This window comes from Eleutherodactylus coqui, chromosome 8 (genome assembly GCF_035609145.1).
Source record: "Eleutherodactylus coqui strain aEleCoq1 chromosome 8, aEleCoq1.hap1, whole genome shotgun sequence".
Classification (NCBI taxonomy): Eukaryota; Metazoa; Chordata; class Amphibia; order Anura; family Eleutherodactylidae; genus Eleutherodactylus; species Eleutherodactylus coqui.
In genome coordinates this window covers 22901322-22915759 of record NC_089844.1, presented here as the reverse complement: position 1 = coordinate 22915759, position 14438 = coordinate 22901322, and the positions used below count along the sequence as shown (strand labels likewise).

Genomic DNA, 14438 nt, shown 5'->3' with positions numbered 1-14438 from the left:
GAAGTAACACTTCCACTCTCTCTCCGAGAAGGCAGAAGCAGTTAAAAACATCTTTTGCCTTCTTCTCCGGGTTGTCAGCTGTGTCTCACAGCCGAGGACCCGACCTGTTCCTGCTTGATTGCAGGAGCTTTAATTTCAAGTCGTACTTTTGCCATCGGCTGTGATTAAAGCCCAGGAGCAAGTACCGTAAATTTACTACACTAGGTCCTTAAAGAGTGTCTAAGTTTGCACCATCTAACAGAAAGTATTATCTGCCCTGGTGTGTTGGAATGTGGCTACAGCAGTACATTCAGTGGCCAGACCTCTGGAAAATGTGCTTGGATCTAACTACAATCAATGAAAACAGGCGATTGAGCTGAATGCTAGAAGTCCCTTACCAAAGCGTGAATTATCTCATGCTTCACAGTGGATAACATGCCTGCAAACTCCTGAGGCTGCGTGGAGATCATGCTGGGGCACAGGTTGGCATATCCTGCGATGGGCCTACAAAGACAGACAGACACCATCTTGTATCATAAGGTCTACCAAGAAGCTGCACAATACAAACCAAACCAGTCTCTAGGTCTGTAATGGAGCGCCATCCTTCTGGTGAAGAACACATACGGCTCCAGCGCTTTTACTTACAGGACAGCAACTGCCCAAAGGCTGGATGTCAGCGATAACCATTTCACAGATCAGTGCAACAGTCCCCATTAGTACCTCACAGGGGGATATCGTAGGGGCTGGGTTTTAGCATACAGGAGAACAAGTGTACATCCCACTGGTTCATCTAGTGGCGAAAAGATCTTAGGGATTTTAAATGCTACATAAACTGGAGAATTCCTCTGGAAAGAAGGTAGCAGAAAAGTAAGAAGCTTTTAAAAGAAAATCTGCAGATCGAATGAGCCCCATAAAGTTTATAGGCTGACAAGTCTGGAGGAGTTATTTGTATACATGGTTCCTCACTGTCTGCCTAAAACTCATCGTGAAAGCATGCACAGGCTAGCCCATAATTAGAGCACAAAAATGGCTATAAATTGATTCTATCTTCTTCTGGGGTCTGCAGCCATCTCTTACAGCCTGGCATCCTATAGACTGCAAAACCTTTAAACCTGCTGCGTACAATAACATGGGTTTGAATCCCTGGATCGCACACAGTTCTAACCTATTCATGCCATAAATGTATGGGAGAATATATGGAAACAAGTGAGTTATACAAAGCCATCATCAGGTTGTGCATTCTGGCTACTTTGTTAGGATTGGAAAAGGATCATACTGGCTATATATTCCCTTCTCGCACAGAAATATACTAGGTTGACAAAAAGTATTGGGACGCACATAGGAGGTGATGAAATTGGATTTTATTCACATTTCTCAGCCCGGTCTTGGCCGCCTTCGGTCTCCATAACTGCAGTCCCCCTCCGCAGCTGCTTTCTACCAGATTCCCCTAGATGTGTGAGGAATTTGCCTCCATTCCTCGAGGATCTTCAGATAGTGATGAGGGATGACGGGCATGTTGGGCGAACGGATAAGGTGTTCTAGTTCACCTGAAGACGCTCGATGGGATTGAGATCCGGACTTTGGGCGGTAATAAAGTTTGCAGACGGTCTGCTCCCCACAAGCCTGAACCCTGCGTGCCGTATGACATGGCGCTCGGTGATGTTGTAGAGACACGGAGCTGTACTCAAGTATTGCCACAGGGTAGGGGACGCCCTATTGTCCGGATTTCTCTGTACCCGTTGGTGGTGAGGGTGGACTTCACTATAACCAATTGTCCTAGTCCTTCCCATTGGATTTGAATATCCCCTTCACCTGACCGCACAGGATTGGTGAGTGTCCCAATACTTTTGTCAACATCGTAAGATGAAGTATGGTCTATATAAAGCTCAGCTCCAGTACCTGTCCATCTCTGCTTCCAGCTGACAATAGGCTGCGTACGCTACAATATTTTCCTGGCTGCATCTCTCTGTGGTGATCGCACTGACATAAAGGATAAAGTCCGCATCTCGTACCCCTCCACTGTTGGGGGGCCCCGATTCTCCGCAGTGACCGTTGAGGCACATTAAGCATTGCTAGAGCAAAGGGGAAAATACAGAAAACACTGTGAATTACAACAAGCTGTAAAGTACACAAGGTATAGAAACCAAGAGAATATAAGGTCATCGATCAGTTAACTGGCGTGCAGAGTAGAGATGAGCGAGCGTACTCGTCCGAGCTTGATGCTCGTCCGAGTAATAGGGTGTTCGAGATGCTCGTTACTCGAGGCGAACACCACGCGATGTTCGAGTCAATTCCATTTCCTTCCCTGAAAGTTTTGCGCCATTTTCTGGCCAATAGAAATGCAGGGAAGGTATTACAACTTCCTCCTGTGAAGTTCCAGCCCTATCCCACCCCCCTGCAGTGAGTGGCTGGCGAGATCAAGTGACCCCCGAGTATTTAAAGTGGGGCCGCCCGCAGCTCGCCACAGTCACACACTGGGAGAGATCAGGGACAGTGCTGGTGCTGCTATAGGGAAACAGATATTTTTGGTATAACTTACCGTAAAATCTCTTTCTCGTCACGTTCATTGGGGGCCACAGCCTAAACCATGGGATATAGCCACTGCCCTAGGAGGCGACACTAAGCAAAAAAGTGTTAGCTCCTCCCCCCTGGCTATATCTCCCCTGCAGGCATTCAGCTAATCAGTCTGTCTGCAAGCAGTAGGAACGCCAGTGGGAGTACGATTATGCATACTATATTTTATACATACCAAATTACAATGTTTTGGCCTAATTTTCTGCCAAACAATGACCGCAGACAGAAAGTTCCAGGAACTGCCTTAATAAACAAGGGGTGGGTGCTGTGGCCCCCAATGAACGTGACGAGAAAGAGATTTTACGGTAAGTTATACCAAAAATATCTGTTTCTCATCCGTATCATTGGGGGCCACAGCCTAAACCATGGGACGTCCACAAGCAGTCCAGAACAAAATATACATTGGGTGGGCTATTTACAGGTTTGACCTTGAGGTCAATGGACCGCCACCTGCAAACTCTTCCGGCCGAGAGTGGCGTCCGCCGATATGAGGCCCTTATAGAATTTTGACAGCGTGTGTAAGAAGGTCCAGGTGGCCGCTTTACATACCTGAAGCGCTGAAGCTCCGTGACGGACCGCCCAGGAGGCCCCTACTGCCCGTGTGGAGTGGGCCGTAACCCGAAATGGTGGCGCGCGTCCTGAGGTACGATAAGCCTCTGTTATCCAGGATCTTATCCATTTATATATGGTAGGAAGGCAGGAAAATATCTACATTGATGTGGAAATCAGAAACTACTTTCGGTAGAAATTCAGGTGATGGTCTCAGTACCACTTTATCTTGGTGGAAAGCCCTATAGGGGGTCTGTATATACAAGGCCGACAGTTCCGAGACCCTACGAATAGAGGTACTAGCGACCAGGAATACTACCTTCCAGGTCAGTAGCCGCATAGGAATCTCTTTCAGCGGTTCAACGGTTGGTCTGTCATAGCCTCCAATACGAGATTAAGATCCCACGCTTGAACCGGTGGTTTCAACGGGGGTGTCGTATGGGCGACTCCCTGCAGGAATGTTCGCACAGCCATTCGGTTTGCGATTGGTCTCTGAAACAGCACCGTCAGTGCTGATACCTGCCATCTTAGAGAGTCTACCCTTAATCCTATTTTCAAGACCCGATTATAGGAATGACAGTATTCTGGCCACCGAACATTGCATCGGCTGCACTCGCTGGTCCTCGTACCAGGTGAAGAAATGCTTCCAGACTTCTGTAAAAAATAGCCGACAAGGCCGGTTTCCTGGCCCGTATCATTGTTTTAATCACCTTCTCCGAGTAACTTTTTCTTCTTAATACCTCGGTCTCCACGGCCAGGCCGTCAAATGTAGAGACCTGGAATCCGGGTGTAGCAAAGGCCCTTGGGATAGCAAATCTCTTCGATCCGGTAGGTGCCATGGTGCGTCGGTCAACATTTCTATGATGCTCGCGTACCAGCTTCTTCTTGGCCAATCTGGTGCTATTAGTATCGCTGGTCGCCCTTCCTGTTTGATTTTCCCTAAGATTCTTAGTATGAGAGGAATTGGTGGAAATACGTACAGGAGTTTGTATCCAATACGGGATGGTCAGTGCGTCTGTTGCTGCCACTTGCGGATCCCGTGCTCGGGCCACAAATGGAAGAATTTTGCAATTCAGTCTGGACGCCATGAGGTCCACGTCTGGTGTCCCCATTTCTGACATATCGCCTGGAATACCTCTGGGTGTAACCCCCATTCGCCAGGATCCACCGTTTCCCGACTTAGGTAATCTGCCACCCAGTTGTCTACTCCGGGAATGTAGACTGCTGATATTGAGTTCAGATGATTCTCCGTCCACGTTAGTATGCAAGTTATCTCGTTCATTACCGACGTGTTCCGCGTGTCCCCTTGATGGTTGACGTAGGCCACCGCTGTGGTGTTGTCCGTCTAGATGCGCACCTCCTTCTTGAGACTGGACCCGAAGTGCCGAAGAGTCAGGTAAATGGCCCGTAATTTTAGAATGTTGGCATGTAACATTTGTTTCTCTCTGAGGCCAAACTCCCTGAACAGACTGGCCCTCCAGTGTTCCGCCCCAGCCTGAGCGGCTGGCGTCTCTCGTCATTACTACCCATCGTTCTGGGCCCAAAGACCGTCCCACCTGAAGCCTCCCAGGTTTCAACCACCACTTCAACGCATCCTGGCCTTGAGGGGTTATCCAGATTCGTTACTCCAGGGTCAGTGTGGACCTGTTTCAGTGGGACAATATCAGATGTTGAAGTATCCTTGACCAGAACTGGGCAAAGGGGACCGCCTCGAAGGCTGCTACCATCTGGCCCAGAATACTCATACAGTGCCTGATGGTCAACGTTCTCTTCTGCATTAGAAACCGAACACCGTGTAGGAGCTTGTCTACTTTTGTTTGAGGTAGTAGAACGCGGTGCTGGCTGGTGTCGAATATCATGCCTAAGAACTTCAGACATTGTGCTGGTATTAGGCACGATTTGTCGCGGTTTATTATCCAGCCAAATTCTTCTAAAGTTTCCATCGTGACGCGTAAACTCCTGATGTTGCCGTCCCGTGACGGTGCTTTTACTAGCACATCGTCCAGGTATGGTATGGCCGCTATACCCTTTGCATGGAGTAGTGCCATCACTGCTGGTAGAACTTTCGTAAATACCCTTGGGGAAGTTGAAAGGCCGAATGGCAGAACCGTGAATTGCAAATGCCTTCCCTGCGTCCCGAAACGAAGGAATTTTTGGTGTGCTTCCCGAATCGGAATATGGCGGTATGCATCCTTGATGTCTATGGAGGACAAAAATTCCCCCGGATGCATGGAGGCTATCACAGATCTGATCGATTCCATCCGGAAATGCTTTCTTTTGATGAATTGATTTAGTCTCCCTAACTCCAGTAGTAGCCTGACCCTGCCGTCTTTTTTGGGCACTAGATAAAGATTTGAGTATAACCCTTGCTTCTCTTGCGCCCCTGGCACTGGTTTTATAACCCCTTGTGCCAGACTATTTTCCACTGCCAATTGTAGATTGGCTACTCCTTCCGGGGTGGCAGGTACTCTGGACCTGCAAAACGAATCCTGCGGTAGAGTCGCGAATTCGATTGCGTATCCGGAGGCCACGATCTCCTGCACCCACTTGTCGTTCACGCGACTCCACCATGTCTCCCGAAATTGGGAGAGTCTGCCCCCCACCCTGGTGACACTGGGTGGGGGTGGAGACTCATGCCGAGTTCTTTGATCCTGCCGCCTTAAATGTGCCTGGTCAGGATCGCCATGCTTGTCTTGTCTCGAAGGTCTGTCGGGGCCCTCCTAGATTGTGACCCCTGCCCTGTCCCAGGGCGGGACGAGAAACGCCGCAATAACCTAAAACACGGTTTCCTCTTCAATGGAACCTTTTCCTTTCTTGTTGGTATTTGTGGCAATGACGTGCTTTTGCCGCCTGTGGTGTCCTTTATTAGGTCATCTAACTTGGGCCCAAAGAGCCTATTTCCCTCAAAGGGTAATTTTGTGAGGACCATTTTGGAAACTGAATTGGCTGACCAGCTCTTTAGCCAGAGGGTTCGCCTTGCCGCGATAGAAGCGGCGGATGCTCGAGCCACGAAGTTCGCTGCATCTCTCTGCTGCGCATACGAATTTGTTCGCTTGTATTATAATGTTTGTTGCTTCAAGTAGTTCACTAGGTGGAGCGCCTGCCAGAATGCCTTTCCGCAGCTGTTTGGCCCAGGCTATAGAGGCTTTACTGACCCATGCGGTCGCGAAGATCGGCTGCAGGGCGGTGCCCGTAGCCTGAAAACACTGATTTCGTCAATGTATCCAGTTTTCTGTCTTGAGGATTTAGCCAGAATTGCCACTTCGGCTGTTGGCAACGCCGTGCCTCTGGCGGATCGACCACCGGGGGTACCGCCCAACCTTTTTTCAGATTCCCTGGGAATGGGTATGTAACCTCCCAAGTTTTCCTGGGTTGCCTAAATTTTTTGTCAGGATTCTGCCATTCGTCTGCAAAGTCCTGATGGTCTGGAAAGACCTGTCGCGGTCTCCTCTGACGTCTAAACGACACCGTGGATGGAATTGCCTATGCTGGTTCCTCTGTTACTTGGAGGGTTTCTCTTACAGCTATTACTAGACTGTCCATTAGGCTCGCCAATCGCGAAACCTGTTCGTCGTCCAGATCAGGAGCAGACGAGCCCGCAGAGCGTTCGTCGTCTTCTGATTCACTACTCTCGCCCGCTGCGAAGCCCAGGAGCATGATGCCCGGGGGAGTCATGGCGGGCTCGGGCCGGTCTTGCAGAGAATGGGGACCGTGAAGAATGCCTCGATCTGTGATAAGTCCGGACGAACTCCCTGGACCCATGAGAGTCCCTGGACCGCCTGGACTTGGAGGGTCTAGGCGACGCTTCTAGTATGGCGAGACTTACGGGAGGTGGTCCGCTACTGCGGGACCTCCTTTTGCGTGCCCTCCCACGCGCATATTCCGAAGAGGATATTTCCGAGCTGGATTCTAACCGGCGTAAAACTGCCGCAGAAGATGTGGCCAGGCCGGAAACGGCAGCGGCCAAGGACCTAGCCCATTGGGATTCGGCCCCTGGCTCCACAGGGGCGGCGGGGGGCACCGGGGTCCCTGGAACTGCACGTGCCGTGGTACACTTGGCGTAGCGGGGGTTGGTTTGACCGCCGGCAAACTTAACGCTGCAAGATGTGCAAGCGTAATGCTTCACCCTCCCCTTGGCCGGCTGGAACCCACTGATCTGGGGTCAGACATGGCAAAAGAAAACCTCAGGTGAGAGGGAATGCTACGTACTGCACATGAGTACCTGCAGGGGGAACAGGGGAGGAGGGGAGACACTGCGAAGTGCTGCCTTGGCAGGCTTACCCGGTCTAGCAGCTGTTTAAGCGGTTCCCCTGATCCAGCTGGAGCCTCTGGTCCTGAAGCTTGAAGGCCGTCAGGTGTCGACGTGGGTCCACCATACGGAAATAGTAGCGTTGGTGACCTGGCAGGTGTGTGGCAGGTACTGCTGCGGGTGCTGGTACAGCTGCTGGTGCCCGTTACAGAAGGTGCTGCTGCCGTCCGGGTGCTCATTCTGTGGTAATAAGTCTGCAGGCCGTGTCAGCGCTGGATGCTGCATGTTGAGAACTGTGCACAGTGCTGGGCTCAGTAGTACTAGACAGAGGGACTGTCTTGCTGCTGGGAGCGGCCATTCTTCTGCGTGGCTGCTTCTTCCAAGTTTGCCGCGGCCGGAGGGGGCGTGGCTTGCCCCGGGAGTCCGCCCGCGACCCGGAAGTGACGCGTTCTGGCTCAGCATCGGCGCCCCGCCCCCCGGAGCGCCGCGCCCGGAAGTGACCTGTCCAGCCAGCGCCCCGGCGTCCTGCTGGTATGCCGTGCCCGTACACCTGTTGCTGGGAGAGCCGCTGCCGCCTGCTGCCATCGTACTTGCTTCATTGTTAGGATGCCAGCTCCTAAGGTACCTTGCGTCCGTCAGGGGAGCCACAGCCTGGCCACACGTCGACCTGTCTCCAGCAGTGCTTCTTCTATGCGAGAATGTGGACGCGGGCGAGGATGCGGAGTTCCAAGTGAGGGTGTGGGCACAGACCGAGCTCCTGGTCCAGGTGAATCTCAGCCGGCTGCTGCGGGATTAGGAGAGAGGCAAGTTTCTGGGGTCCCTAGCTTCCTATCACAATTTATGGGTCCACGTGGTAGACCTTTATTGCAAAGAGAGCAGGTCTTGTCGTGGATGGCAGAAAATGCATCCAGCAATGTATCGGGCACCCAGTCTTCTACGCAGTCCACTGCTGAAACTCTGAATCCTCTGGCTGCTGCTCTTCCTTCCTCACAGCCTATACTTCTGCTACAAAAATGGTACTGGGGTCTGCATAGGCTTCTGCTACATAAATGTTACAGGGGTCTGCTGATACTGCTGCTACAGAAATGTTACAGGGGTCTGCCTATACTGCTGCTACAGAAATGTCCCTGGGGGTCTGCCTATACTGCAGCTACAAAAATGTTCCTGGGGTCTGTTTATACCTTTGCTACAGGAATGTTACAGCGGTCTGTCTATACTATGGGTGCACTAAGTCTTCCCATCGTGGTGTTTTACCTATGTGGCACAAATAATACAGTGACTGACTAGGCCAGAATTGCTGGCCAAGGCCAAGTTGCTTGGCGGGCCGAAACTCTCCCATGGTTGGGCACTCCGATTTCTTCCTGTGTAATACCATCTTTGTGCACTTACAGCATAGGCTAGGCCAAGGAACTCAAAGACTGCCCCTTCCAGTGCTGAGCTATCTATGTTACGACACATGGATTTCCCGTTGCTATGCAACTCAGGGCACCTTGAGTCACAAAGGTGGAGGCTTGGAACCGAGCCTGACCCTGGGCCCGCTAATGTGCTTCCCAAACAGACTATAGCGGGTCCTGGTCATGGTGTCTTGGCCTTGTAATGCCACCTCCTCCTCCTGCTTGGGGTCAGGGGATCAGCACTGGGCATCATGTATTTTCTCCCTTGTTGCCACAGTTATCTGAGACACTGGTTTGGGCCAAAGGAGAGGAGCGTTACTGCATTGAGGAGACCTTCACAGCTGTACTAGCATCAGAGTCCGCTTTATGCCCACGATTGCTGAGGGTGTGTGCAGAGGCCTATGAACTCGGCACAGTGAAAGTCTGGCATGTTTGGGCACTATCATTTCTTCATGTTTATTACGGTCTTTGGGTTCCTTCGGCTCGCCTACACTGTGGGTGCACAAAGACTTCCCATAGCGGGGATTTACCTGTCCGGCACAAAGTCACTGACTGACTTGGGTAGGGTGCATAGTGCAGATGGCTTTCCCCTTGCGGTGTGGATAGAGCTATCCGACACCTAGACAGAATGAATACTGTGTGGGCACATGGACTTCCCATTGCTATGTCAGTCGTGACACCTTGGGTCTCACAAGGTGTTTGCTGGGACCGAGCCTGGCCAAGGGCCCGCTCACATCCTTCCCATACAGGCTACAGCGGGCCCTGGTCATGGTTTCTTGGCCTTGTAAGGCCACCTACTCCTCCTGCTTGGGGTCAGGGGATCAGCAATGTGCATCATGAATTTTCTCTTGTGTTACCAGTTATCTGAGAAACTCGTTTGGGCCAAAGGAGAGGCGCGTAACTGCATTAATGAGACGTTCACTGCTGTACTAGAATCGGAGTCCGCTCTATGCCCGCGATTGCTAAGGGTGTGGGCAGAGGCCTATGGCCTCGGCGCACTTTAAGTCTGCCATGTTTGGGCAGTCTGATTCCTTCATATTTAATGCTGTCTTTGGGTTCCTTCGACTCGCCTATGCTGTGGGTGTACACATACTTCCCATAGCGGTGATTTCCCTGTCCTGCACAAAGTGACTGACTGACTGACTTACTTGGGTAGGGTGCATAGTGCAGATGCCTTTCCCCTTGCGGTGTCGCTAGAGCTACCTGACACCTAGACAGAATGAATACTGTGTGGGCACATGGACTGCCCATTGCTATGTCAGTCGCAGCACCTTGGGTCTCACAAGGTATTTGATGGGACCGAGCCTGGCCAAGGGCCCGCTCACATCCTTTCAACACAGGCTACAGCGGGTCCGGGTCATGGTTTCTTGGCCTTGTAAGGCCACTTCCTCCTCCTGCTTGGGATCAGGTGATCAACAATGCGCATCACGCATTTTCTCTCGTGTTACCACAGTTTGGGCCAAAGGAGAGGAGAGTAACTGCATTAAAGGAGATGTCCCGAGGCAGCAAGTGGGTCTATACACTTCTGTATGGCCATATTAATGCACTTTGTAATGTACATTGTGCATTAATTATGAGCCATACAGAAGTTATAAAAAGTTTTTTACTTACCTGCTCCGTTGCTAGCGTCCTCGTCTCCATGGTGCCGACTAATTTTTGGCCTCCGATGGCCAAATTAGCCGCGCTTGCGCAGTCCGGGTCTTCTGCTTTCTTCTATGGAGCCGCTCGTGCCAGAGAGCGGCTCCGTGTAGCTCCGCCCCGTCACGTGCCGATTCCAGCCAATCAGGAGGCTGGAATCGGCAGTGGACCGCACAGAAGAGCTGCGGTCCACGAAGACGGAGGATCCCGGCGGCCATCTTCAGCAGGTGAGTATGAAGACGCCGGACCGCCGGGATTCAGGTAAGCGCTGTGCGGGTGGTTTTTTTAACCCCTGCATCGGGGTTGTCTCGCGCCGAACGGGGGGGGGGGGGGGTTAAAAAAAAAAAAAACCCGTTTCGGCGCGGGACATCTCCTTTAATGTTACCGGGGTCTGCCTATCCTTCAGCTGCAGAAACGTTACCGGGGTCTGCCTATCCTTCAGCTGCAGAAACGTTACCGGGGTCTGCCTATCCTTCAGCTGCAGAAACGTTACCGGGGTCTGCCTATCCTTCAGCTGCAGAAACGTTACCGGGGTCTGCCTATCCTTCAGCTGCAGAAACGTTACCGGGGTCTGCCTATCCTTCAGCTGCAGAAACGTTACCGGGGTCTGCCTATCCTTCAGCTGCAGAAACGTTACCGGGGTCTGCCTATCCTTCAGCTGCAGAAACGTTACCGGGGTCTGCCTATCCTTCAGCTGCAGAAACGTTACCGGGGTCTGCCTATCCTGCTGCTGCAGAAACGTTACCGGGGTCTGCCTATCCTGCTGCTGCAGAAACGTTACCGGGGTCTGCCTATCCTGCTGCTGCAGAAACGTTACCGGGGTCTGCCTATCCTGCTGCTGCAGAAACGTTACCGGGGTCTGCCTATCCTGCTGCTGCAGAAACGTTACCGGGGTCTGCCTATCCTGCTGCTGCAGAAACGTTACCGGGGTCTGCCTATCCTGCTGCTGCAGAAACGTTACCGGGGTCTGCCTATCCTGCTGCTGCAGAAACGTTACCGGGGTCTGCCTATCCTGCTGCTGCAGAAACGTTACCGGGGTCTGCCTATCCTGCTGCTGCAGAAACGTTACCGGGGTCTGCCTATCCTGCTGCTGCAGAAACGTTACCGGGGTCTGCCTATCCTGCTGCTGCAGAAACGTTACCGGGGTCTGCCTATCCTGCTGCTGCAGAAACGTTACCGGGGTCTGCCTATCCTGCTGCTGCAGAAACGTTACCGGGGTCTGCCTATCCTGCTGCTGCAGAAACGTTACCGGGGTCTGCCTATCCTGCTGCTGCAGAAACGTTACCGGGGTCTGCCTATCCTGCTGCTGCAGAAACGTTACCGGGGTCTGCCTATCCTGCTGCTGCAGAAACGTTACCGGGGTCTGCCTATCCTGCTGCTGCAGAAACGTTACCGGGGTCTGCCTATCCTGCTGCTGCAGAAACGTTACCGGGGTCTGCCTATCCTGCTGCTGCAGAAACGTTACCGGGGTCTGCCTATCCTGCTGCTGCAGAAACGTTACCGGGGTCTGCCTATCCTGCTGCTGCAGAAACGTTACCGGGGTCTGCCTATCCTGCTGCTGCAGAAACGTTACCGGGGTCTGCCTATCCTGCTGCTGCAGAAACGTTACCGGGGTCTGCCTATCCTGCTGCTGCAGAAACGTTACCGGGGTCTGCCTATCCTGCTGCTGCAGAAACGTTACCGGGGTCTGCCTATCCTGCTGCTGCAGAAACGTTACCGGGGTCTGCCTATCCTGCTGCTGCAGAAACGTTACCGGGGTCTGCCTATCCTGCTGCTGCAGAAACGTTACCGGGGTCTGCCTATCCTGCTGCTGCAGAAACGTTACCGGGGTCTGCCTATCCTGCTGCTGCAGAAACGTTACCGGGGTCTGCCTATCCTGCTGCTGCAGAAACGTTACCGGGGTCTGCCTATCCTGCTGCTGCAGAAACGTTACCGGGGTCTGCCTATCCTGCTGCTGCAGAAACGTTACCGGGGTCTGCCTATCCTGCTGCTGCAGAAACGTTACCGGGGTCTGCCTATCCTGCTGCTGCAGAAACGTTACCGGGGTCTGCCTATCCTGCTGCTGCAGAAACGTTACCGGGGTCTGCCTATCCTGCTGCTGCAGAAACGTTACCGGGGTCTGCCTATCCTGCTGCTGCAGAAACGTTACCGGGGTCTGCCTATCCTGCTGCTGCAGAAACGTTACCGGGGTCTGCCTATCCTGCTGCTGCAGAAACGTTACCGGGGTCTGCCTATCCTGCTGCTGCAGAAACGTTACCGGGGTCTGCCTATCCTGCTGCTGCAGAAACGTTACCGGGGTCTGCCTATCCTGCTGCTGCAGAAACGTTACCGGGGTCTGCCTATCCTGCTGCTGCAGAAACGTTACCGGGGTCTGCCTATCCTGCTGCTGCAGAAACGTTACCGGGGTCTGCCTATCCTGCTGCTGCAGAAACGTTACCGGGGTCTGCCTATCCTGCTGCTGCAGAAACGTTACCGGGGTCTGCCTATCCTGCTGCTGCAGAAACGTTACCGGGGTCTGCCTATCCTTCAGCTGCAGAAACGTTACCGGGGTCTGCCTATCCTTCAGCTGCAGAAACGTTACCGGGGTCTGCCTATCCTTCAGCTGCAGAAACGTTACCGGGGTCTGCCTATCCTTCAGCTGCAGAAACGTTACCGGGGTCTGCCTATCCTTCAGCTGCAGAAACGTTACCGGGGTCTGCCTATCCTTCAGCTGCAGAAACGTTACCGGGGTCTGCCTATCCTTCAGCTGCAGAAACGTTACCGGGGTCTGCCTATCCTTCAGCTGCAGAAACGTTACCGGGGTCTGCCTATCCTTCAGCTGCAGAAACGTTACCGGGGTCTGCCTATCCTTCAGCTGCAGAAACGTTACCGGGGTCTGCCTATCCTTCAGCTGCAGAAACGTTACCGGGGTCTGCCTATCCTTCAGCTGCAGAAACGTTACCGGGGTCTGCCTATCCTGCTGCTGCAGAAACGTTACCGGGGTCTGCCTATCCTTCAGCTGCAGAAACGTTACCGGGGTCTGCCTATCCTGCTGCTGCAGAAACGTTACCGGGGTCTGCCTATCCTGCTGCTGCAGAAACGTTACCGGGGTCTGCCTATCCTGCTGCTGCAGAAACGTTACCGGGGTCTGCCTATCCTGCTGCTGCAGAAACGTTACCGGGGTCTGCCTATCCTGCTGCTGCAGAAACGTTACCGGGGTCTGCCTATCCTGCTGCTGCAGAAACGTTACCGGGGTCTGCCTATCCTGCTGCTGCAGAAACGTTACCGGGGTCTGCCTATCCTGCTGCTGCAGAAACGTTACCGGGGTCTGCCTATCCTGCTGCTGCAGAAACGTTACCGGGGTCTGCCTATCCTGCTGCTGCAGAAACGTTACCGGGGTCTGCCTATCCTGCTGCTGCAGAAACGTTACCGGGGTCTGCCTATCCTGCTGCTGCAGAAACGTTACCGGGGTCTGCCTATCCTGCTGCTGCAGAAACGTTACCGGGGTCTGCCTATCCTGCTGCTGCAGAAACGTTACCGGGGTCTGCCTATCCTGCTGCTGCAGAAACGTTACCGGGGTCTGCCTATCCTGCTGCTGCAGAAACGTTACCGGGGTCTGCCTATCCTGCTGCTGCAGAAACGTTACCGGGGTCTGCCTATCCTGCTGCTGCAGAAACGTTACCGGGGTCTGCCTATCCTGCTGCTGCAGAAACGTTACCGGGGTCTGCCTATCCTGCTGCTGCAGAAACGTTACCGGGGTCTGCCTATCCTGCTGCTGCAGAAACGTTACCGGGGTCTGCCTATCCTGCTGCTGCAGAAACGTTACCGGGGTCTGCCTATCCTGCTGCTGCAGAAACGTTACCGGGGTCTGCCTATCCTGCTGCTGCAGAAACGTTACCGGGGTCTGCCTATCCTGCTGCTGCAGAAACGTTACCGGGGTCTGCCTATCCTGCTGCTGCAGAAACGTTACCGGGGTCTGCCTATCCTGCTGCTGCAGAAACGTTACCGGGGTCTGCCTATCCTGCTGCTGCAGAAACGTTACCGGGGTCTGCCTATCCTGCTGCTGCAGAAACGTT

At 53.1% G+C, this 14438-nt stretch overlaps 1 protein-coding gene across 1 annotated transcript in view; it reads right to left on the bottom strand.

The window, feature by feature from the left end:
• Positions 1-14438, bottom strand: part of LMLN (leishmanolysin like peptidase) — a 64656-nt gene that overhangs the window by 19502 nt on the left and 30716 nt on the right. Inside the window, exons 6-7 of the mRNA XM_066575288.1 lie at positions 1879-2051; positions 378-483 (exon numbers count right to left, since the gene is read on the bottom strand). Of these exons, the coding sequence (XP_066431385.1) occupies positions 378-483; positions 1879-2051 (279 nt within the window). The remainder of the gene's footprint in view (positions 1-377; positions 484-1878; positions 2052-14438) is intronic.